At 43.3% G+C, this 25697-nt stretch overlaps 2 protein-coding genes across 4 annotated transcripts in view; both read left to right on the forward strand.

Annotated features, from left to right (window-relative positions):
• LOC118374193 (tubulin alpha chain-like) overlaps window positions 1-12314 on the forward strand; it is a 28936-nt gene extending 16622 nt beyond the window's left edge. The window contains exons 1-4 of one of the 3 annotated variants that reach the window (XM_052523148.1): window positions 7211-7343; window positions 10409-10631; window positions 10770-10918; window positions 11190-12314. In XM_052523148.1, the coding sequence (XP_052379108.1) occupies window positions 7341-7343; window positions 10409-10631; window positions 10770-10918; window positions 11190-12167 (1353 nt within the window). In that variant the 5' untranslated portion in view covers window positions 7211-7340 and the 3' untranslated portion in view covers window positions 12168-12314. Of the gene's footprint in view, window positions 1-7210; window positions 7344-7369; window positions 7492-10408; window positions 10632-10769; window positions 10919-11189 lie in introns of those variants that run through there. The other 2 variants (XM_052523147.1, XM_052523149.1) reach the window with 2 other exon arrangements.
• An 11211-nt stretch (window positions 12315-23525) lies between these two features.
• Window positions 23526-25697, forward strand: part of LOC118374190 (dnaJ homolog subfamily B member 6) — a 31706-nt gene continuing 29534 nt past the window's right edge. Inside the window, exon 1 of the mRNA XM_035760568.2 lies at window positions 23526-23830. The gene's annotated coding sequence lies outside the window, so the exon portion shown is untranslated. The remainder of the gene's footprint in view (window positions 23831-25697) is intronic.

Here is a 25697-nt window from a genome sequence, read left to right on the forward strand (position 1 = left end):
CCCTAACATTAGTCCCTAACACTAGCCCCTAACACTAGTCCCTAACACTAGCCCCTAACACTAGTCCCTAACACTAGTCCCTAACACTAGTCCCTAACACTAGCCCCTAACACTAGCCCCTAACACTAGCCCCTAACACTAGTCCCTAACACTAGCCCCTAAAACTAGTCCCTAACACTAGTCCCTAACACTAGCCCCTAACACTAGTCCCTAACACTAGTCCCTAACACGAGCCCCTAACACGAGCCCCTAACACTAGCCCCTAACACTAGCCCCTAACACTAGTCCCTAACACTAGTCCCTAACACTAGCCCCTAACACTAGCCCCTAACACTAGTCCCTAACACTAGCCCCTAACACTAGCCCCTAACACTAGTCCCTAACACTAGTCCCTAACACTAGTCCCTAACACTAGTCCCTAACACTAGCCCCTAACACTAGCCCCTAACACTAGTCCCTAACACTAGCCCCTAACACTAGTCCCTAACACTAGTCCCTAACACTAGTCCCTAACACGAGTCCCTAACACGAGCCCCTAACACTAGCCCCTAACACTAGCCCCTAACACTAGTCCCTAACACTAGCCCCTAACACTAGCCCCTAACACTAGTCCCTAACACTAGTCCCTAACACTAGCCCCTAACACTAGTCCCTAACACTAGTCCCTAACACTAGTCCCTAACACTAGTCCCTAACACTAGCCCCTAACACTAGCCCCTAACACTAGCCCCTAACACTAGTCCCTAACACTAGCCCCTAACACTAGTCCCTAACACTAGCCCCTAACACTAGTCCCTAACACTAGCCCCTAACACTAGTCCCTAACACTAGTCCCTAACACTAGTCCCTAACACTAACCCCTAACACTAGTCCCTAACACTAGCCCCTAACACTAGTCCCTAACACTAGCCCCTAACACTAGTCCCTAACACTAGCCCCTAACACTAGTCCCTAACACTAGCCCCTAACACTAGCCCCTAACACTAGCCCCTAACACTAGTCCCTAACACTAGTCCCTAACACTAGCCCCTAACACTAGCCCCTAACACTAGTCCCTAACACTAGTCCCTAACACTAGCCCCTAACACTAGCCCCTAACACTAGTCCCTAATACTAGTCCCTAACACTAGTCCCTAACACTAGTCCCTAACACTAGCCCAGTGGTTTTCAATCTGTAGGTACTGCCGGGGGTCCGCACACATTGTTGTTTAAACAAAAAAAAAGGTTAACTTTTTTTCAATAGCAGCGTTATTTTGTGAGTTTGGTTGATTTTGTGGTCTCAAAATGGTTGATTAGCGGTCTCAAAATGGTTGATTTTGTGGTCTGAAAATGGTTGATTTTGTAGGGGGGGGAAACTGTCTTTATAGAAGTTCCCGTAAGAAAAAAATGTAGCCTCTTCATACCATTCAGCTGTCTATGACTTCATGAGAGAAAGAGCAGGGAGAAGGAGTGACTAGTGTTGTTTGTGTCATTTATCATCTACGTTAAAACAGGTTCATTGTCATCTGTCAATTTGTTTACTTTTTATTAAGACACCCCCCCCCCCTTTTTTCTTGCACATTTCTAGTTTCTTAATTTCAAGCTTTCCGTGACGACTATCAGCCTACCATTTGAAGATTACACCACTAAACTCATTTTGGTTACGATTTTGGTTGTGATTTTGGTTGTGATTTTGGTTGTGATTTGGGTTGTGATTTGGGTTGTGATTTCGAATCAGGACTCCATCAGCATCTTGTAGATTACAGAGAAATGTGCTGTTATCATAACGTGTCTTTTATACAATGTAATTGGTCGAATGAGAAAAATAAATAATACATTATTTTATTTTTGTATTTTCTTGAAAGAGAGCTGTTATTTAGGATAACTTGTATATTGGGTGTTTTATTTCACCTTTATTTAACCAGGTAGGCTAGTTGAGAACACCTTTATTTAACCAGGTAGGCTAGTTGAGAACAAGTTCTCATTTGCAACTGCGACCTGGCCAAGATAAAGCGTAGCAACTCCCCCAGTGTGGGGAGGAGGTAGGTAGATGGGCTGTTTACAGATGGGCGATGTACAGGTGCAGTGATCTGTGAGCTGCTCTGACAGCTGGTGCTTAAAGCTAGTGAGGGAGATGTGAGTCTCCAGCTTCAGAGGTTTTTGCAATTCGTTCCAGTCATGGGCAGCAGAGAACTGGAAGGAAGGACGACCAAAGGAGGAATTTGCTTTGGGGGTGACCAGTGAGATATACCTGCTGGAGCGTGTGCTACGAGTGGGTGCTGCTATGGTGACCAGTGAGCTGAGATAAGGCGGGGCTTTACCTAGCAGAGACTTGTAGATAACCTGTAGCCAGTGGGTTTGGCGACGAGTATGGAGCGAGGGCCAGTCAATGAGAGCGTACAGGTCGCAATGGTGGGTAGTGTATGGGGCTTTGGTGACAAAACTGATGGCACTGTGATAGACTGCATCCAGTTTGTTGAGTAGAGTGTTGGAGGCTATATTATAGATGACATCACCAAAGTCGAGGATTGGTAGGATGGTCAGTTTTACGAGGGTATGTTTGGCAGTATGAGTGAAGGAGGCTTTGATGCGATATAGGTTCTAGATTTAATTTTGGATTGGAGATGCTTAATGTGAGTCTGGAAGGAGAGTTTACAGTCTAACCAGACACCCAGGTATTTGTAGTTGTCCACGTATTCTAAGTCAGAGCCGTCCCGAGTAGTGATGCTGGACGAGCGAGCAGGTGCTGGCAGTGATCGATTGAATAGCATACATTTAGTTTTACTTGCGTTTAAGAGCAGTTGGAGGCCACGGAAGGAGAGTTGTATGGCATTGAAGCTCGTCTGGAGGTTAGTTAACACAGTGTCCAAGGAGGGGCCAGAAGTATACAGAATGGTGTCGTCTGCGTAGAGGTGTATCAGAGAATCACCAGCAGCAAGAGCAACATCATTGATGTATACAGAAAAGAGAGTCGGCCCAAGAATTTAACCCTGTGGCACACCCATAGAGACTGTCAGAGGTCCGGACAACAGGCCCTCCGATTTGACACACTGAACTCTATCAGAGAAGTAGTTGGTAAACCAGGCAAGGCAATCATTTGAGAAACCAAGGCTGTCGAGTCTGCCAATAAGAATGTTGTGATTGACAGAGTCGAAAGCCTTGGCCTGGTCGATGAATACGGCTGCACAGTAATGTCTCTTATCGATGGCGGTTATGATGTCATTTAGAACCTTGAGCGTGGCTGAGGTGCACCCATGACCAGCTCTGAAACCAGATTGCATGGCGGAGAAGGTCTGGTGGGATTCGAAATGGTCAGTAATCTGTTTGTTAACTTGGCTTTCGAAGACCTTAGAAAGACAGGGTAGGATAGATATAGGTCTGTAGCAGTTTGGGTCTAGAGTGTCAACCCATTTGAAGAGGGCGATGACCGTGGCAGCTTTCCAATCTTTGGGAATCTCAGACGATACGAAAGAGGTTGAACAGGCTAGAAATAGTGGTTGCAAAAATGTAGGCAGATAATTTTAGAAAGAGAGGGTCCAGATTGTCTAGCCCGGCTGATTTGTAGGGTTCCAGATTTTGCAGCTCTTTCAGAACATCAGCTATCTGGATTTGGGTAAAGGAGAAATGGTGGGGGCTTTGGCAGGTTGCTGTGGAGGGTGCCGGGCAATTGACCGGGGTAGGGGTAGCCATGTGGAAAGCAATTATAGTGGATTTATCGGTGGTGACAGTGTTTCCTAGCCTCAGAGCAGTGGGCAGCTGGGAGGAGGTGCTCTTATTCTCCATGGACTTTACAGTGTCCCAGAACGTTTTTGAGTTAATACTACAGGATGCAAATTTCTGTTTGAAAAAGCTTGCCTTAGCTTTTCTAACTGCCTGTGTATACTGTATTTGTTCCTAACTTCCCTGAAAAGTTGCATATCACAGGGGCTATTCGATGCTAATGCAGTACGCCACAGGATGTTTTTGTGCTGGTCAAGGGCAGACTGGTCCGGAGTGAACCAAGGACTATATCTATTCCTAGTTCTACATTTTTTGAGAGGGGCATGCTTATTTAAGATGGTGAGGAAGGCACTTTTAAAGAATCGCCAGGCATCATCTACTGAAAGGCCTGCTCGCAGAAGTGTTTCAGGGAGCGTTTGCCAATGATGAGGGGTGGTCGTTTAGTCGCAGACCCATTACGGATGCAGGCAATGAGGCAGTGATCGCTGAGATCTTGATTGAAAACAGCAGTGGTGTATTTGGAGGATGAGTTAGTTAGGATGACATCTATGAGGGTGCCCGTGTTTACTGATTTGGGGTTGTACCTGGTAGGTTCATTGATCATTTGTGTGAGATTGAGGGCATCAAGCTTAGATTGTAGGATGGCCGGGGTATTTAAGCATGTCCCACTTTAGGTCACCTAGTAGCACAAGCTCAGAAGATAGATGGGGGGCAATCAATTCACATATGGTATCGAGGGCACAGCTGGGGGCAGAGGGAGGTCTATAGCAAGCGGCAACAGTAAGAGACTTGTTGTTTCTGGAAATTTTTAGAAGTAGAAGCTCAAATTGTTTGGGTACAGACTTAGATAGCCCGCAGAGTTCTGTATTATTATCTTTGCAGTAGATTGCAACATCGCCCCCTTTGGCAGTTCGATCTTGGCGGAAAATGTTATAGTTAGCGATGGAGATTTCAGGGTTTTTGGTGGTTTTCCTAAGCCAGGATTCAGACACGGCTAAGACATCTGGGTTGGCAGAGTGTGCTAAAGCAGTGAGTGAAACAAACTTAGGGAGGAGGCTTCTAATGTTAACATGCATGAAACCAAGGCTTTTACGTTTACAGAAGTCAACAAATGGGATCACCTGGGGGGTGGGAGTGGAGCTAGGCACGACAGGACCTGGATTAATCTCCACATCACCAGAGGAACAGAGGAGAAGTAGGATAAGGGTACGGCTAAATGCTATACGAACTGGCCGTCTAGCACGTTCGGAACAGGGTAAAAGGAGCAGGTTTCCGGGCACGATAGCATTGATTCAAGGCATAGTGTACAGACAAAGGTAAGGTAGGATGTGAGTACATTGGAGGTAAACCTAGGCATTGAGTAATGATGAGAGAGATATAGTTTCTAGATATGTTTAAACCAGGTGATGTCATTGCATATGTAGCAGGTGGAACAACATGGTTGGTTAAGGCATATTGAGCAGGACTAGAGGCTCTACAGAGAAATAAGACAGTAATTACTAACCAGGCCAGTAATGGACGAGGCATATTGATATTAGAGAGAGGCATGCATAGCCAAGTGAACATATGGGTCCAGTGAGTGGTTGGGCTGGCTAGGGACGCGGCGATTCAGACAGTTAGCAGGCCGATGCTAACAAGCTAGCAGCTAGTAGACTGGGGCAAGCTAGCAGTTAGCAGGCCGGGTTAGCAAGCAAGTAGTTAGCAGGGGCTAGCAGGGGCTAGCAGTTAGCAGACCGGGCAGGCAAGCTAGCAGTTAGCAGACCGGGCCCGGCAAAGCTAGCAGTTTGCAGACCGGGTTAGCAAGCAAGCAGATAGCAGGGGCTAGAAAGTTAGCCTTTGGGGGACGTCGCATTGGGGGTAAGTCTGTTTTTGCCTCTTTGTTGCGGTGACGTCGATAGATCAGTCGTGGAATTAGTAGGGTTCCAAGTAGCTGTAGGTAGCTTGCAGGCCTAGCTGGTTAGCAGAATGGGCCTTCAGCGGACGTCGCACCTGAGCGGCCTGTTGGAGTCCTCGGGCAGATTATGTCAGTATTCTAGTCGTAGGGGATCTGCGGGGTTCCATGCCCCGTACCGGCTGTAGAAGGGGTCCGGATATTGTAGCCCAGGAGTATGCTTCGGTGGCAGCACAGGAGCCCTGGCCGGGCTAGCTTCAAGCTAATTGGTGCTTGCTTTTGGATGGAGACGCTAGCTGGGAGTAGTCATCCGGGATTGCGGTTAGCTAGTTGTGAAGATCCAGATGAATATGTTCAGTTTGCAGTAGGAATCTGGCGATAAAAATAATAGGTCCGTTATGCTCTGGTTAGAGTCACGTTGTTCGAACTGGCAAAAGATGACTGCTGGCAATGGTTTGCTGACTGATAGCTGGTAGTTAGATGGCTAGCTTCAGTTGAGGGGTTCCAGATCCAAAGTAAATATAAATACTTTAGGGGAAAAAAAAGCAGATCCACGCTACATTGGGTGAGGCGGGTTGCAGGAGAGTATTTAGATGTTGAGGTTTAGCAAAAATATTTTAAAAGATATGCGAAGAAAAAGATGTAAAACGATATATACAAGGGACACGACAGGACAAAGACGTCTGACTGCTACGCCATCTTGGCGTCTTGTGTTGAATCAGTCAATTAAACAGTGAGGAGTATCTGACAGGTGGGATGTGTCAAACGCCTCACAGACCACACCCGATGTAGTACCTTCTCCATGGGGAAATGACCACACCCGATGTAGTACCTTCTCCATGGGGAAATGAATGGGGAAATGACCACACCCGATGTAGTACCTTCTCCATGGGGAAATGACCACACCCGATGTAGTACCTTCTCCATGGGGAAATGACCACACCCGATGTAGTACCTTTTCTATGGGGAAATTAATGGGGAAATGACCACACCCGATGTAGTACCTTTTCTATGGGGAAATGAATGGGGAAATGACCACACCCGATGTAGTACCTTTTCTATGGGGAAATGACTGGGGAAATGAATGGAGAAATGAATGGGGAAATGACCACACCCGATGTAGTACCTTCTCTATGGGGAAATGAATGGAGAAATGAATGGGGTTTTGGGCTAAACACTGAATATAAGGTTTGCGGTAAAACACAGGCTTAGATGATCTGATACGTTTTGTTTCTATGAGATAATATCAGTCTGTTAACATGACCTCTATGTGCTTGTTTTGATTACAAAAACGCTTCAAAATTCACAAGAAAAAGTGACATTAGCCGATGAAGATTATCTCATAGAAACACAATGTATAAGATCTCCTAAGCCTGTGTTTTACCACAGACCTTATTTTCAACGTTTACCCCCCCCCCAAAAAAACCCCGACCCCCGTCAAAACCCCTAAACCCATAGGCTTTGGCCAATAAGCCATGGAGGAGTTAGTGTCTACAAAAATACGCCATTGTTACTGCTCTCTATGCCTATAATTCTTTATAGAGAGTCAGCTCTCATCAGCCTTTGTCTGTTATAAGAAGGAGGGACTTCCCTGTTCTCTTCCACCAACCAGACTCTGCTGTAGCTTCCTGCTGGGGCTGTCTGCCCCCCCGGCATATAAAACTCCCACCCCTTCCTTCCTGCTGCAGTTCTGCCTTCTCTTCTGAATCCTAAACGTCAGCCTGTGAAGAAAAAGAAAAAACCAGACAAAATGGTGAGTGCTGACGTAGATGATAAAATCCCCCTTTTCTTTATTCGTTCTCTCATTCTTTCTTTCACATGCCGTGTCATATTCAACGATGGGCTTAGATAAGGCTGATGATTGTAAAGGACGGATTTGGAGGAAAATAATGTGAATGATGGTAATTATTCTGTTACATAAATACCATGTGATTCTGTGCATTTTCCCTTTTAGATGTTATATATATACACTGTTTATACTGGTTTAAATATTCATATTCTATCATTTTGGTAAACAAATATTCTTGTGACAGAATTATCTATAGCCATGCATCAAATGTGGGTCAGATTTCAGTGTTCTAATGTCTATCTATGTAGTCATTGTTCCACTTGGTAATGAACTATCCACTGTGTAGATAGAAAACCTCTTAGCTTCCGGGAAGAAAAAAAAACATTAATTACTGATGATTTGGATATTCTGTGATTTAAAAAACAATCATTTCTGCCATTCTGAGAGGAGGATGGAATGATTGAGCACAAAGGAGAACAGGGAGGAGCGATCTGTGATGTTAGCCATTTTCTCTACAGATTTTAGGGTGTGTGAGAGATAGGGAGGGATAGAGGGTCCAGGGGTGGAGGAGGAGGGGGGAGAAGGGGTGAGGAGAGAGGAGGAGGTGGGGAGAAGGGGAGAGGAGGAGGTGGGGAGAAGGGGAGAGGAGGAGGTGGGGAAGGGGAGAGGAGGAGGTGGGGAAGGGGAGAGGAGGAGGGGGGGAAGGGGAGAGGAGGAGGTGGGGAAGGGGAGAGGAGGAGGTGAGGAAGGGGAGAGGAGGAGGTGGGTAGAAGGGGAGAGGAGGAGGTGGGGAAGGGGAAGGGGAGAGGAGGAGGTGTGGCCCACAGGAACAAGACCTTTTCCTCTCTGGTCCTCCGCTCTTAAAGATACAGGGTCATAAATAACGATCTGTCGTCAAATGGCAGATAAAGAATTTGCAAGATGACGTGCAGTATTAGTATCATACACTCAAGATAGTGGTCACACTATTCAGCCGAATACATGCAGGATAGCCTAGCGTAGCCAATGACTTTGCTTACATTTCATTTTGCTAAAACGGGTTGACAATTTCCCTCATGTATTTTTAAAAAATCTGATTTTACTTTCACTTAATCACATAGTAATGGATTGATGATTGATTCTGCATTACACTACAATACATTATATTACATTACAATACACTACACTACAATACACAACAATACATTATATTACATTACAATACACTACACTACAATACACAACAATACATTATATTACAATACATTACAATACAATACACTACAATACACTACAATTCATTATATTACAATACACTACATTAAATTAAAATACACTACATTACATTACACTACAATACACTACAATAGACTACAATACATTACAATACATTACAATATGCTACAATACATTACAATATACTACAATACACTACAATACACTACAATACACTACAATACAATATTATTACAACACATTACAATACACTACAATAGACTACAATATTATTACAATACACTACAATACACTAATACATTACAATACACTACATTATATTACAATACACTACAATACATTATATTACAATATGCTATACATACAATACACTACAATACACTACAATACATTACAATATACAATATTACAATACACTACAATACATTACATTACAATACACTACAATAGACTACAATATTATTACAACACATTACAATACACTACAATACACTACATTACATTACAATACACTACAATTATATTATTACATTACATTACACTACAATACAATACATTACAATACACTACAATACACTACAATACACTACAATATGCTACAATACATTACATTACATTACAATACATTACAATACACTAATACATTACAATACACTACAATACATTACAAAACATTACAATACACTACAATACACTACACTACACTACAATACACTACAATACAATACATTACACTACAATACACTACAATACATTACAATACACTACAATACATTACATTACAATACACTACAATACATTACAATACATTACAATACACTACAATACACTACAATATACTACAATACATTACAATACATTACAATAGACTACAATACACTAATACATTACAATACACTACATTACAATACAATATATTACAATACATTACACTACAATACACTACAATACATTACATTACAATACACTACAATACACTACAATACACTACATTACACTACATTACAATACACTACAATACACTACAATACATTACAATACACTACAATACACTACATTACAATACACTACAATACATTACAATACACTACAATACATTATAATACAATACAATATACTACAATACATTACAATACATTACAATAGACTACAATACATTACATTACAATACACTACAATACATTACAATACACTACAATACAATACATTACAATACACTACAATACACTACAATACATTACAATATACTACAATACATTACATTACATTACAATACATTACAATACAATACATTACAATACACTACAATACATTACAATACACTACAATACAATACATTACAATACATTACAATAGACTACAATACATTACAATACATTACAAAACACTACAATACATTACAATACACTACACGACAATACACTACATTACATTACAATACACGACAATACACTACAATACACTACAGCACATTGCAATACACTACAATACACGACAATACACTACAATACACGACAATACACGACAATACACGACAATACATTACAATGCAAATTAAACTGTCCGAAATTGCTTTTAACCTTCATGTTCATCCCTCCACACTGTATATCATCTTCAGTGTGTCATTTAATGTGTAAAGACATTATTTAATTGACATTTCCCTGAAGTTGATCTCTTATTGTAATGTATCACGTGTTTTTGTTCTACCTTGTCATTGTTACTGATGACTGCACTGTTGGAGTTAGAGCTAGCGAGAAAGACATTTCACTGAACGTGTGCGTGTGACATTAAACCTTGAGCCCTCTCTTTTTCAGCGCGAGTGTATTTCCATGCATGTGGGCCAAGCCGGAGTCCAGATGGGTAACGCCTGTTGGGAGCTGTACTGCCTGGAGCATGGGATCCAGCCGGACGGACAGATGCCCAGTGACAAGACCTGTGGAGGTGGAGACGACTCCTTCAACACCTTCTTCAGTGAGACCGGAGCTGGAAAGCATGTCCCCCGTGCCATCTTCGTTGATCTGGAGCCCACTGTCATCGGTAAGATGAGACGCCTGAAATCCTGGAGATTTCCTATTGAATTATGGTTTACGAGCTTTGAATGATTTGATATTCTGTCCCAAGATATTCCTCATGTTCAAAATATTAGGATATTCTAAATCTACCTTTGTCTTTCAGATGAGGTGAGGACAGGTATTTATCGTCAGTTGTTCCACCCTGAGCAGCTGATCACTGGTAAGGAAGATGCTGCCAACAACTACGCCCGCGGTCACTACACCATCGGCAAGGAGATCATTGACATTGTGCTGGACAGGACACGCAAACTGGTGAGTCGTCATTCTGAAACAGGCCTCTAACTAGGGTTCTACACAGAACCTTTTTCATTCTAGAAGGTTCTTCAGAAACCTTCTCTATGGAAGAAAGCTTTTTAAAATGGTCAAAGTTCTACCTGGAACCATAAAGGGTTATCTTACAGGGACAAGCCGAAGAACCCTTTATGGTTCTAGGTAGAACATGAAAACAGGTTCTCCATTCTCTTCTTACTGCTATAACATAAGATAACATCTAACAATGTTATTGTACCATTTCTCCATTCAGGCTGACCAGTGTACAGGTCTCCAGGGGTTCCTCATCTTCCACAGCTTCGGAGGAGGCACCGGTTCTGGTTTCACCTCCCTGCTGATGGAACGTCTGTCTGTCGACTACGGAAAGAAGTCTAAGCTTGAGTTTGCCGTTTACCCAGCTCCCCAGGTGTCCACGGCTGTGGTGGAGCCCTACAACTCCATCCTGACCACTCACACCACCCTGGAGCACTCCGACTGTGCCTTCATGGTGGACAATGAGGCCATCTATGACATCTGCCGTAGGAACCTTGACATTGAGCGTCCCTCGTACACCAACCTCAACAGGCTCATTGGTCAGATCGTCTCCTCCATCACTGCCTCCCTGCGTTTCGATGGAGCCCTGAATGTTGATCTGACAGAGTTCCAGACCAACTTGGTGCCCTACCCCCGTATCCACTTCCCTCTGGCCACATATGCCCCGGTCATCTCCGCTGAGAAGGCCTATCACGAGCAGCTGTCAGTCGCTGACATCACCAACGCCTGCTTCGAGCCGGCCAATCAGATGGTGAAGTGTGACCCTCGTCACGGCAAATACATGGCCTGCTGTCTCCTGTACCGTGGTGACGTTGTTCCCAAAGATGTCAACTCTGCCATCGCTGCCATCAAAACCAAGAGGAGCATCCAGTTTGTGGACTGGTGTCCCACTGGCTTCAAGGTGGGTATCAACTACCAGCCCCCTACGGTGGTTCCTGGAGGAGACCTGGCCAAGGTCCAGAGGGCTGTGTGCATGCTGAGTAACACCACAGCCATCGCTGAGGCCTGGGCCCGTCTGGACCACAAGTTTGACCTGATGTATGCCAAGAGAGCCTTTGTACACTGGTACGTTGGTGAGGGCATGGAGGAGGGAGAGTTCTCTGAGGCCAGAGAAGACATGGCAGCCCTGGAGAAGGATTATGAAGAGGTGGGCACTGACAGCGTGGGAGAAGAGGATGAGGAGGGAGAGGAATATTAAAAGGCTAAAAACATGCTTTGCCACCCTACATTCCAACACTGTTGGAGTCCTACACTTAACATGACAGCAACACATTCCCCACTGCAGTGTTAACAGTCTCTGTTACATCTCGTCATGTTGTGTGTATTCCCAATAAACGCATCGTAACAAACTCAACTGTATGTGGATGTTTTTAGACTCGAAGATGGTCTCTGATTGACTTTCAAATAAGCAGCTTGTGTTATATCAAGCTTTTATAAGGTTGCAGCTTCAAATAAGGGTTTTTAATGGTAGTGTCTGCTAGACTAGAACAGGCTTAATGTCTGCTAGACTAGAACAGGCTTTATGTCTGCTAGATTAGAACAGGCTTTATGTCTGCTAGATTAGAACAGGCTGCTAGATTAGAACAGGCTTTATGTCTGCTAGATTAGAACAGGCTTTATGTCTGCTAGATTAGAACAGGCTTTATGTCTGCTAGATTAGAACAGGCTTTATGTCTGCTAGATTAGAACAGGCTGCTAGATTAGAACAGGCTTTATGTCTGCTAGATTAGAACAGGCTTTATGTCTGCTAGATTAGAACAGGCTTTATGTCTGCTAGATTAGAACAGGCTGCTAGATTAGAACAGGCTGCTAGATTAGAACAGGCTGCTAGATTAGAACAGGCTTTATGTCTACTAGATTAGAACAGGCTTTATGTCTACTAGATTAGAACAGGCTTTATGTCTGCTAGATTAGAACAGGCTTTATGTCTGCTAGATTAGGACAGGCTTTATGTCTGCTAGATTAGAACAGGCTTTATGTCTGCTAGATTAGAACAGGCTTTATGTCTGCTAGATTAGAACAGGCTTTATGTCTGCTAGATTAGAACAGGCTTTGCAGGTATCCGTCCGGCTGGTATCGGTTTGTTAGGTATTCTAGTTGTTAGAGCGTTGGGCTGGTTACCGAAAGGTTGCTAGATTGTATCTCTGAGCTGACAGTGTAAAATACACCCAGAGTGTGGAAACGCGCTGCAGATGTTTCCTACTTACAAAGCTGTTGTCTATCCGCGGTCACTATGACGATGAAGACTATAATAATACAATATTAAATGTGTCAGCTTTGTTTTGATGTTACTGTGCATATTTCAATAAGTGTTCTTTTCAGATGGGCTATATTACTGTTTAAAAAAAATAAAAAAATAAAATTGCCTCTGAAATGAGTAGGACAAGACAATAGCTCTGCCATCCTTTAGACATTTCCTCATCGAGCCACTAGATGGGAGCAAAGACCACTAAATGACTGTGAGTGATTATTATCAACAGGCAGTGTGGCATCGAAATCGTATTAGGCAAACGCTTCATAAACAACAGGTGTTGCCTAACAGTGAAATGCCTACTTTATTTATTATTATTATTTATTTACTTTATTTGTTATTATTATTTATTTACTTTATTTGTTATTATTATTTATTTACTTTATTTGATATTATTATTTATTTACTTTATTTGATATTATTATTTATTTACTTTATTTGTTATTATTATTATTATTTATTTACTTTATTTGTTATTACTATTATTTATTTACTTTATGGCCTTGATATAGAAGTTGTTTCTCAGTCTCTCGGTCACAGCTTTGATGCACCTGTACTGACCACGACTTCTGGATGATAGCGTTTGTGAGGTTTAGGTGACAAGCCAAATTTCTTCAGCCTCCCGAGTTTGAAGAGGTGCTGTTGCACCTTCTTCACGATGCTGTCTGTGTGGGTGGACCATTTCAGTTTGTCAGTGATGTGTACACCGAGGAACTTAAAAACTTTCCACCTCCAATGCTGTCCCGTCGATGTGGATAGTGGGGGGGGGGGTGCTCCCTCTGCTGTATCCTGAAGTACACGATCCTCTCCTTTGTTTTGTTGACGTTGAGAGAGAGGTTGTTTTTCTGACACCACACTCTGAGGGCCCTCACCTCTTCCCTCAGGTGCTGCAGCACCAGAGACATTTGATTGCAATTGTAAACAAAAGAAAAGTGGAAAAGTTGTCAATCAACTGTAAAAAATGAGCGTAACAGAACCAGTTACAACTGAAGTATCTGATAAGAAATTAATTTGAGAAAAAAATATATTAGTTTACCACAACAGCCTCAATCATTCTAATGAACAAAATGGGAGAATGAGAGTTGTTTTCATTGTGAGCGGATCAAGTAATTGGGCGTCACTCTAAAGCTGGAAGCTGGAATAAACGAGTCAGGAGTAGGTTTTCTTGATTGAACACAGTTCTCTATTGAGGGCATTTGGTCAACACAAACACTCCAACATAATCAATGAAAATCTTCCAAGGAAAAACATACATCTTCTCCAGATGAAACAGGAACACAATAGGATTATCTTTAAACTACAACAAAAGGTCACGGGATTGTCACCGTCTTAGTGGTTCTTCCTGGATAGCTCCTCTCTCTCGGTGGCCATCTTCCAGAGATAGTTTTCCCCTCCTCCCTCTGCTGGTTCCGTTCTCTCTCTTATAGGGGAAGGAGAGTATGTCATTAGTACCATCAGCTGTGCTTAATTTCCTCTGGTTACCTTGTCTCCCATGCCTCGTTGGGCTATTATCCATGAGCCCAGCCTGCCCTCTGGTGGTCCTTCCACATCAAGCACAGGGCGCAGCAGGTCTTTATTGTAAAGGACCACAGGTTGAAGCTGGGTCCAGGGGCAGGCAGAAGGTCATACACAGGAGGAGCTGGGTCCAGGGGCAGGCAGAAGGTCATACACAGGAGGAGCTGGGTCCAGGGGCAGGCAGAAGGTCATACACAGGAGGAGCTGGGTCCAGGGGCAGGCGGAAGGTCATACACAGGAGGAGCGGGGGCCAGGGGCAGGCAGAAGGTCATACACAGGAGGAGCTGGGTCCAGGGGCAGGCGGAAGGTCATACACAGGAGGAGCTGGGTCCAGGGGCAGGCAGAAGGTCATACACAGGAGGAGCTGGGTCCAGGGGCAGGCAGAAGGTCATATACAGGAGGAGCTGGGTCCAGGGGCAGGCAGAAGGTCATACACAGGAGGAGCTGGGTCCAGGGGCAGGCAGAAGGTCATACACAGGAGGAGCTGGGTCCAGGGGCAGGCGGAAGGTCATACACAGGAGGAGCTGGGTCCAGGGGCAGGCAGAAGGTCATACACAGGAGGAGCTGGGTCCAGGGGCAGGCAGAAGGTCATACACAGGAGGAGCTGGGTCCAGGGGCAGGCAGAAGGTCATATACAGGAGGAGCTGGGTCCAGGGGCAGGCAGAAGGTCATACACAGGAGGAGCTGGGTCCAGGGGCAGGCATTAGGTCATACACAGGAGGAGCTGGGTGCAGGGGCAGGCAGAAGGTCATACACAGGAGGAGCTGGGTCCAGGTTAGGGGCAGGCAGAAGGTCATACACAGGAGGAGCTGGGTCCAGGTGCAGGGGCAGGCAGAAGGTCATACACAGGAGGAGCTGGGTGCAGGGGCTGGCAGAAGGTCATACACAGGAGGAGCTGGGTCCAGGTCCAGGGGCAGGCAGAAGGTCATACACAGGAGGAGCTGGGTCCAGGTCCAGGGGCAGGCAGAAGGTCATACACAGGAGGAGCTGGGTCCAGGTGCAGGGGCAGGCAGAAGGTCATACACAGGAGGAGCTGGGTCCAGGTTAGGGGCAGGCAGAAGGTCATACACAGGAGGAGCTGGGTCCAGGTGCAGGGGCAGGCAGAAGGTCATACACAGGAGGAGCTGGGTGCAGGGGCAGGCAGAAGGTCATACACAGGAGGAGCAGGGTCCAGGTCCAGGGGCAGGCAGAAGGTCATACACAGAGGGTCCAAAAAGGCAACAGTACAGGCAGGGAAGAGACTAGTAACGTCATCCGGGAGATCAGGCAAAAGGTTGATAACAGGAAATCCGATAGGCTAAAGTACAGGCAGGAAACAGGTTACAGTAGAGGCAGGAAACAGGCTAAAGTACAGGCAGGAAACAGGTTACAGTAGAGGCAGGAAACAGGCTAAAGTACAGGCAGGGAACAGGCTAAAGTACAGGCAGGGAACAGGCTAAAGTACAGGCAGGGAACAGGCTAAAGTACAGGCAGGAAACAGGCTAAAGTACAGGCAGGAAACAGGCTAAAGTACAGGCAGGGAACAGGCTAAAGTACAGGCAGGGAACAGGCTAAAGTACAGGCAGGGAACAGGCTAAAGTACAGGCAGGAAACAGGCTAAAGTACAGGCAGGAAACAGGCTAAAGTACAGGCAGGAAACAGGCTAAAGTACAGGCAGGAAACAGGTTAAAGTACAGGCAGGAAACAGGCTAAAGTACAGGCAGGAAACAGGCTAAAGTACAGGCAGGAACAGGCTAAAGTACAGGCAGGAAACAGGTTAAAGTACAGGCAGGAAACAGGCTAAAGTACAGGCAGGAAACAGGCTAAAGTACAGGCAGGAAACAGGCTAAAGTACAGGCAGGGAACAGGCTAAAGTACAGGCAGGAAACAGGCTAAAGTACAGGCAGGGAACAGGCTAAAGTACAGGCAGGAAACAGGTTAAAGTACAGGCAGGAAACAGGCTAAAGTACAGGCAGGAAACAGGCTAAAGTACAGGCAGGAACAGGCTAAAGTACAGGCAGGGAACAGGCTAAAGTACAGGCAGGAAACAGGCTAAAGTACAGGCAGGAAACAGGCTAAAGTACAGGCAGGAAACAGGCTAAAGTACAGGCAGGAAACAGGCTAAAGTACAGGCAGGAAACAGGCTAAAGTACAGGCAGGAAACAGGCTAAAGTACATGCAGGAAACAGGAAGTGAGGCAGGCAAAAACTATCATACACAGGAAGAGTAAATTATGGGAAAAACATAGCTCCGAATGGAAGTGTCACAAAACAAACAATACCTCACAACAATGGGGTGTAAAGAACTGAACTAAATAGTGTGTTATAATGACATACAGGTGTGTGAACAGGTGATCAGAATTCAGGTGATTGGGATCTGGAGAGTGAGCTGTGTTCAGGGGATCTACCTGTTTGAGAGTGTGAGCTGGAAGGTGGGCTGGAGAGTGAGCTGTGTTCAGGGGATCTACCTGTTTGAGAGTGTGAGCTGGAAGGTGGGCTGGAGAGTGAGCTGTGTTCAGGGGATCTACCTGTTTGAGAGTGTGAGTTAGAAGGTGGGCTGGAGAGTGAGCTGTGTTCAGGGGATCTACCTGTTTGAGAGTGTGAGCTGGAAGGTGGGCTGGAGAGTGAGCTGTGTTCAGGGGATCTACCTGTTTGAGAGTGTGAGCTGGAAGGTGGGCTGGAGAGTGAGCTGTGTTCAGGGGACCTACGTGTTTGAGAGTGTGAGTTAGAAGGTGGGCTGGAGAGTGAGCTGTGTTCAGGGGATCTACCTGTTTGAGAGTGTGAGCTGGAAGGTGGGCTGGAGAGTGAGCTGTGTTCAGGGGATCTACCTGTTTGAGAGTGTGAGTTAGAAGGTGGGCTGGAGAATGAGCTGTGTTCAGGGGATCTACCTGTTTGAGAGTGTGAGCTGGAAGGTGGGCTGGAGAGTGAGCTGTGTTCAGGGGATCTACCTGTTTGAGAGTGTGAGCTGGAAGGTGGGCTGGAGAGTGAGCTGTGTTCAGGGGATCTACCTGTTTGAGAGTGTGAGTTAGAAGGTGGGCTGGAGAGTGAGCTGTGTTCAGGGGACCTACGTGTTTGAGAGTGTGAGCTGGAAGGTGGGCTGGAGAGTGAGCTGTGTTCAGGGGACCTACGTGTTTGAGAGTGTGAGCTGGAAGGTGGGCTGGAGAGTGAGCTGTGTTCAGGGGACCTACGTGTTTGAGAGTGTGAGTTGGAAGCAGACGTTACAATCATCAGGTAGGCCTATATGCACTGGTAACTTTTATTCATTTGGGAAACTATCATTCTTTTTCTAATTTATTTTATTCCATGATATTGTTGTTACAAAATAGATTTGTGTTGACTGTGATTAGGTGCATGGGAATATAAGAGCATCTGTTAGGCTAAATTAACAAACTAGGCATGCATAGCTCACCATATGATCCTCAAACCAAAGACTGGCCAAACTCCTGTTTCTAAAAGTGAATTCAAAGGCATTGTAGAACGACTGTATAGTCTACTAAATCATTTTTCTTTTCATTGCTATTTTATTCTAACTAATACAGTCTAAGTGCGAAATGTATAGGCATGCTGTTGAAGTGCTATTGTTAATGAGTTGTTTTGCCAGCCTGTAGCGTGTCACAATGTTTCACAATTTGTTTCTTAAATGGCAGGCCATAGCCTTTAAATAATAATAATAATATAGCATAAATAATTAATTTTAATTCCTTCTTAGGCTACCTGGCTAGCTCCTGACTGATTTAGAGTTAGCTTGTTGTTTAATAGCCTGGCTAGCTCCTGACTGATTTAGAGTTAGCTTGTTGTTTAATAGCCTGGCTAGCTCCTGACTGATTTAGAGTTAGCTTGTTGTTTAATAGCCTGGCTAGCTCCTGACTGATTTAGAGTTAGCTTGTTGTTTAATAGCCTGGCTAGCTCCTGACTGATTTAGAGTTAGCTTGTTGTTTAATAGCCTGGCTAGCTCCTGACTGATTTAGAGTTAGCTTGTTGTTTAATAGCCTGGCTAGCTCCTGACTGATTTAGAGTTAGCTTGTTGTTTAATAGCCTGTTGAACTCCCATTGATAGTCACAGAATCACACACTGCTTCCCAGGCGAAGTCCATTTTTTTGTCTTCTTGGTTATAGAAGGTTGTAGAGCAGCCTGTGAATGTCATAGACAAACCAAAGATATCCCGTACACGTCGGAGTCATGTCTTTCCCCGGGCATTTTACAGCTTGTTTCTATCATAAAGCATTGCGAACTAAAGCGTGGCTATACAGCACTTCATATTGGTTTTGACAAATAAACAAGTTGTGGAGTGGGTCGAGTCTTGGCCCTTCACTGGCCAATCAGAAAGTTGCTCCATGGGTAAATACTGTATGTGACTGCTTCAAGTTGTCTTTTATGTAATGCCTTGGAATGAACTGAAATTCGAATGTTAGTCCGTTATGGTTTGTTAAATCTTTAAAAAAAAAAGTTTTTATAACAACAGCAATAAATGAATGTAAAATGTAATGATATCATACCACCTCTAGGATAAAAAAGACGCTAGGCATAGCTGTTGAACCAGCCTTCTTCATAATAGGCCTGTACGGGTGCGTGTTGGTGGCAGGGAAGTCAGGCGCAGGAGATCGAACTCGGTATAAAACGGAGCCGTTTTAATAAGTGCTCAAAAACTCTGAAAACCAAAATATACAAAATAATACAAGTGGGTACAAAACCAGTCGCACACCAGAACATATCTGGCACATAGCTCACAAACAAACAATCACCGACAAGGACAATGAGGGGGAACAGAGGGTTAAATACACAACGTGTTATGGATGGGATTGGAACCAGGTGAGATACAAGACAAGACAAAAACCAAAGGAAAATGAAAAGAGGATCAGCGATGGCTAGAAGGTTGGTGACTTCGACCGCCCGAACAAGGAGAGGGACCGACAATAAGGCACCTTGGGGGTTTGTTGTATACGGCCAATATACCATGGCTAAGGGCCTTATTTCTTGATTATGTTCCTGCCCCCAACCATCCGCTCAATAAAAGAAATGGGCCTGCGGCTGAATCTAGTTACCAAGAGAGTTTTCATCTATATTTTTAGGTTGTTGCCTGTTTACAACCACAAACCAAATGCTAGCACTAAGACCGGACTCAGCCAGCTGCACAAGGCCATAAGCAAACAAGAAAACACTAATTCATAGGTGGCGCCAGCGATTTTAATGAAGGAAAATTTAAATCCTTCTTACCTGATGTCACCTGTGCAACGAGAGACAAAAAAACTCTAGATCATCTGTATTCCACACACAGAGACACATTCAAAGCTCTCCCTCGCCCTCCATTCGTCAAATCTAACCATAACTCTATCCTCCTCATTCCTGCTTACAAGAAAAAAAAAACTCAAACAGGAAGTACCAGTGAAGCGCTCAATACTGGAAACTGGAAACACTTATCCCCCTCACTAGCTTTAAGCACCAGCTGTCAGAGCAGCTCACAGATTACTGCACCTGTACATAGCCCACCTATAATTTATTTATTTATTTTGCTCCTTTGCACTCCCATTATTTCTATCTCTACTTTGCACATTCTTCCACTGCAAATCTACCATTCCAGTGCTTATTATTATTATTATTATTTTTAACTTGCTATATTGTATTTACTTTGCCACCATGGCCTTTTTTTGCCTTTACCTCCCTTATCTCACCTAATTTGCTCACATCGTATATAGACTTGTTTCTACTGTATTATTGACTGTATGTTTGTTTTACTCCATGTGTAACTCTGTGTAACGTTGTATGTGTCGAACTGCTTTGCTTTATCTTGGCCAGGTCGCAGTTGTAAGTGAGAACTTGTTCTCAACTTGCCGACCTGGTTAAATAAAGGTGTTCTCAACTGGCCTACCTGGTTAAATAAAGGTGTTCTCAACTGGCCTACCTGGTTAAATAAAGGTGTTCTCAACTAGCCTACCTGGTTAAATAAAGGTGTTCTCAACTGGCCTACCTGGTTAAATAAAGGTGTTCTCAACTGGCCTACCTGGTTAAATAAAGGTGTTCTCAACTAGCCTACCTGGTTAAATAAAGGTGTTCTCAACTGGCCTACCTGGTTAAATAAAGGTGTTCTCAACTAGCCTACCTGGTTAAATAAAGGTGTTCAACTAGCCTACCTGGTTAAATAAAGGTGTTCTCAACTAGCCTACCTGGTTAAATAAAGGTGTTCTCAACTGGCCTACCTGGTTAAATAAAGCTGTTCTCAACTAGTCTACCTGGTTAAATAAAGGTGTTCTCAACTGTCCTACCTGGTTAAATAAAGGTGTTCTCAACTGGCCTACCTGGTTAAATAAAGGTGTTCTCAACTGGCCTACCTGGTTAAATAAAGGTGTTCTCAACTGGCCTACCTGGTTAAATAAAGGTGTTCTCAACTGGCCTACCTGGTTAAATAAAGGTGTTCTCAACTGGCCTACCTGGTTAAATAAAGGTGTTCTCAACTACCCTACCTGGTTAAATAAAGGTGAAATAAAAAAAATAAAAGTACAGAAGTGGTCCAATGAAAGAGATGCTAAGCTACAGGACTGTTTCCCTAGCATAACTCATCCAATGGGATTGAGGAGTTTACCACATCAGTCACTAGCTTCATTAAGTGCATTGAAAACGCTGTCCCCACAGTGACCAGTGACCAAACGTACATATCCCAACCAGAAGCCATTGATTTACAAGCAACACTCGCACTGAGCTCAAGGCTAGTGCAATCACTAACGGGCTACCACCCAGGTTACTCAACCCTGAACTTTAGATGCTGCAGCCCCATGTACATAGACATGGAATCACTGGTCACTTTAATAATGGAACACTGGTCACTTTAATAATGGAACACTGGTCACTTTAATAATGGAACACTGGTCACTTTAATAATGGAACACTGGTCACTTTAATAATGGAACACTGGTCACTTTAATAATGGAACACTGGTCACTTTAATAATGGAACACTGGTCACTTTAATAATGGAACACTGGTCACTTTAATAATGGAACACTGGTCACTTTAATAATGGAATCACTGGTCACTTTAATAATGGAATCACTGGTCACTTTAATAATGGAATCACTGGTCACTTTAATAATGGAACACTGGTCACTTTAATAATGGAACACTGGTCACTTTAATAATGGAACACTGGTCACTTTAATAATGGAATCACTGGTCACTTTAATAATGGAACACTGGTCACTTTAATAATGGAACACTGGTCACTTTAATAATGGAACACTGGTCACTTTAATAATGGAACACTGGTCACTTTAATAATGGAACACTGGTCACTTTAATAATGGAACACTGGTCCCTTTAATAATGGAACACTGGTCACTTTAATAATGGAACACTGGTCACTTTAATAATGGAATCACTGGTCACTTTAATAATGGAACACTTGCCACTTTAATAATGGAACACTAGTCACTTTAATGATGGAACACTGGTCACTTTAATAATGGAACACTGGTCACTTTAATAATGGAACACTGGCCACTTTAATAATGGAACACTGGTCACTTTAATAATGGAACACTGGTCACTTTAATAATGGAACACTGGTCACTTTAATAATGGAACACTGGCCACTTTACTAATGGAACACTGGTCACTTTAATAATGGAACACTGGTCACTTTAATAATGGAACACTGGTCACTTTAATAATGGAATCACTGGTCACTTTAATAATGGAACACTTGCCACTTTAATAATGGAACACTGGTCACTTTAATAATGGAACACTGGTCACTTTAATAATGGAACACTGGTCACTTTAATAATGGAACACTGGTCACTTTAATAATGGAACACTGGTCACTTTAATAATGGAACACTGGTCACTTTAATAATGGAACACTGGCCACTTTACTAATGGAACACTGGTCACTTTAATAATGGAACACTGGCCACTTTACTAATGGAACACTGGTCACTTTAATAATGGAACACTGGTCACTTTAATAATGGAACACTGGTCACTTTAATAATGGAACACTGGTCACTTTAATAATGGAACACTGGTCACTTTTATAATGGAACACTGGTCACTTTAAATGGAACACTGGTCACTTTATAATGGAACACTGGTCACTTTAATAATGGAACACTGGTCACTTTAATAATGGAACACTGGTCACTTTAATAATGGAACACTGGCCACTTTACTAATGGAACACTGGCCACTTTAATAATGGAACACTGGTCACTTTTATAATGGAACACTGGTCACTTTAATAATGGAACACTGGTCACTTTAATAATGGAACACTGGTCACTTTAATAATGGAACACTGGTCACTTTAATAATGTTTACATACTGCTTCACTCATCTCATATGTATATACTGTATTCTGTTCTACTGTATTGTAGTCTATGCCACTCTGACATTGCTCATCCTAATATTTCTATATTTCTTAATGTCATTCTTTTACTTTTAGATGTGTGTATTGTTGTGAATTGTTAGATACTACTGCACTGTTGGAGCTAGGAACAGAAGTATTTCACTACACCCGCAATAACATCTGTTAAATATGTGTAAGTGACAAATACAGTTTGATTTGATTTAGAGCTGCCTGCTTTTAAGGATAAGGTTCTGGAAGTGTTGTACTTTGACCCGCTATATAGCTCCAAAAAACCATTGAACAAAACCTTTTTTATATATAGCTTAATGGTTTATGGAAGCTCATACAGTACATTCATTTCAAACCACTATAAATACACTCTAGTCTAAAATGAAAGCGATCATGTTCATCACAATGCAACAGGCGTACAGGGAAGGGCGACTGACGTTCCAGAACACTGACATGTTCTAGATCTTCTCAGTCTCCCCTCTTTCCGCCTCAGCTGTTTGTGACGTGGTCACTGGGACGTAAGACAAGAAAAGAGCAAACTGTAGAAGAAAAGGGGATTGCGGAGTTATGGTGCCGGTAGCAGGGCACCGAGAAAAACGGGCAACTCATAACGTTAAATAAATATAAAATAGCCCTTTAGGTATACCGAATTACGTTATTCCGTGGACCACCTGTCACGAACTGCATTCCAGAAGCTCTGCACAATAATTAATTTCCATTTTAAGAAGAGACAGAGACGGAAAGCATTCGCTGTTACTCCTAAACAAAAGGTACAGTAGTTTATTCATTAATACCCATTATCCATTTATGCGTAGGCCTATTTTTGTTGCTTTGGACTTTCCGCCAAATGATATTGACTACCAACAGCAGTGGACTTTGTCTTTCGGTTCAGTCCGAAACACAACATTGCCATTCCAATGCCGTAGCCCGTAGCCTACATGCTTACCATATTAGGCAATATTTAGTTACAATGTGTCCACGGCTTAAAACATTGTCTAGTCTGAAACACACTCCGGCTGGCTGCCGACGCTGTGTGTGTGCGTGTGTGTGTGTGCGTGTGTGTGCGCGCGCGCGTGTGTGTGTGCGCGTGCGTGCGTGCGTGCGTGTGTGTGTGTGTGTGTGTGTGCGCGTGTGTGTGTTGGTGGCAGTTGTCGGAAGTCAGGTTTCGGGAGATCGAGTTGGAAATAACCAAATAATATTGTATCCCGTTTCGAGAGAGCACAGAGTATATGGCCAATATCAGTGGGGTTACACCCGTGGACGGTCCAACATTACCTTACAGGCCCCGCGGTCCGGGGTTTCTTTTGTTGGTGCTGAATAGATTTACCGGGCTACAGGACGCTCCATTCTCAATGTTATCCTTAGTCATTGTCAATTAATACATGACTTCATGAGCCATATCCCACCCGTTGAAGGCAAACCATTAACAGTGTATTAACACGGTAATACAACTAGACTAGTGGCCCACTAACAGTGTATTAACACGGTAATACAACTAGACTAGTGGCCCACTAACAGTGTATTAATACAGTAATACAACTAGACTAGTGGCCCACTAACAGTGTATTAACACGGTAATACAACTAGACTAGTGGCCCACTAACAGTGTATTAACACGGTAATACAACTAGACTAGTGGCCCACTAACAGTGTATTAACACGGTAATACAACTAGACTAGTGGCCCACTAACAGTGTATTAATACAGTAATACAACTAGACTAGTGGCCCACTAACAGTGTATTAATATGGTAATACAACTAGACTAGTGGCCCACTAACAGTGTATTAATACAGTAATACAACTAGACTAGTGGCCCACTAACAGTGTATTAACACAGTAATACAGAAGTGGCCCACAACTAGAACACGGTAATAGTGGCCCACTAACAGTGTATTAACACGGTAATACAACTAGACTAGTGGCCCACTAACAGTGTATTAATACACGGTAATACAACTAGACTAGTGGCCCACTAACAGTGTATTAACACGGTAATACAACTAGACTAGTGGCCCACTAACAGTGTATTAATACAGTAATACAACTAGACTAGTGGCCCACTAACAGTGTATTAACACGGTAATACAACTAGACTAGTGGCCCACTAACAGTGTATTAACACGGTAATACAACTAGACTAGTGGCCCACTAACAGTGTATTAACACGGTATTAATACAGTAATACAACTAGACTAGTGGCCCACTAACAGTGTATTAATACAGTAATACAACTAGACTAGTGGCCCACTAACAGTGTATTAACACAGTAATACAACTAGACTAGTGGCCCACTAACAGTGTATTAATACAGTAATACAACTAGACTAGTGGCCCACTAACAGTGTATTAATACAGTAATACAACTAGACTAGTGGCCCACTAACAGTGTATTAATACAGTAATACAACTAGACTAGTGGCCCACTAACAGTGTATTAACACGGTAATACAACTAGACTAGTGGCCCACTAACAGTGTATTAATACAGTAATACAACTAGACTAGTGGCCCACTAACAGTGTATTAATACAGTAATACAACTAGACTAGTGGCCCACTAACAGTGTATTAATACAGTAATACAACTAGACTAGTGGCCCACTAACAGTGTATTAATACAGTAATACAACTAGACTA

This window comes from Oncorhynchus keta, chromosome 7, assembly GCF_023373465.1.
Source record: "Oncorhynchus keta strain PuntledgeMale-10-30-2019 chromosome 7, Oket_V2, whole genome shotgun sequence".
NCBI classification, from domain to species: domain Eukaryota; kingdom Metazoa; phylum Chordata; class Actinopteri; order Salmoniformes; family Salmonidae; genus Oncorhynchus; species Oncorhynchus keta.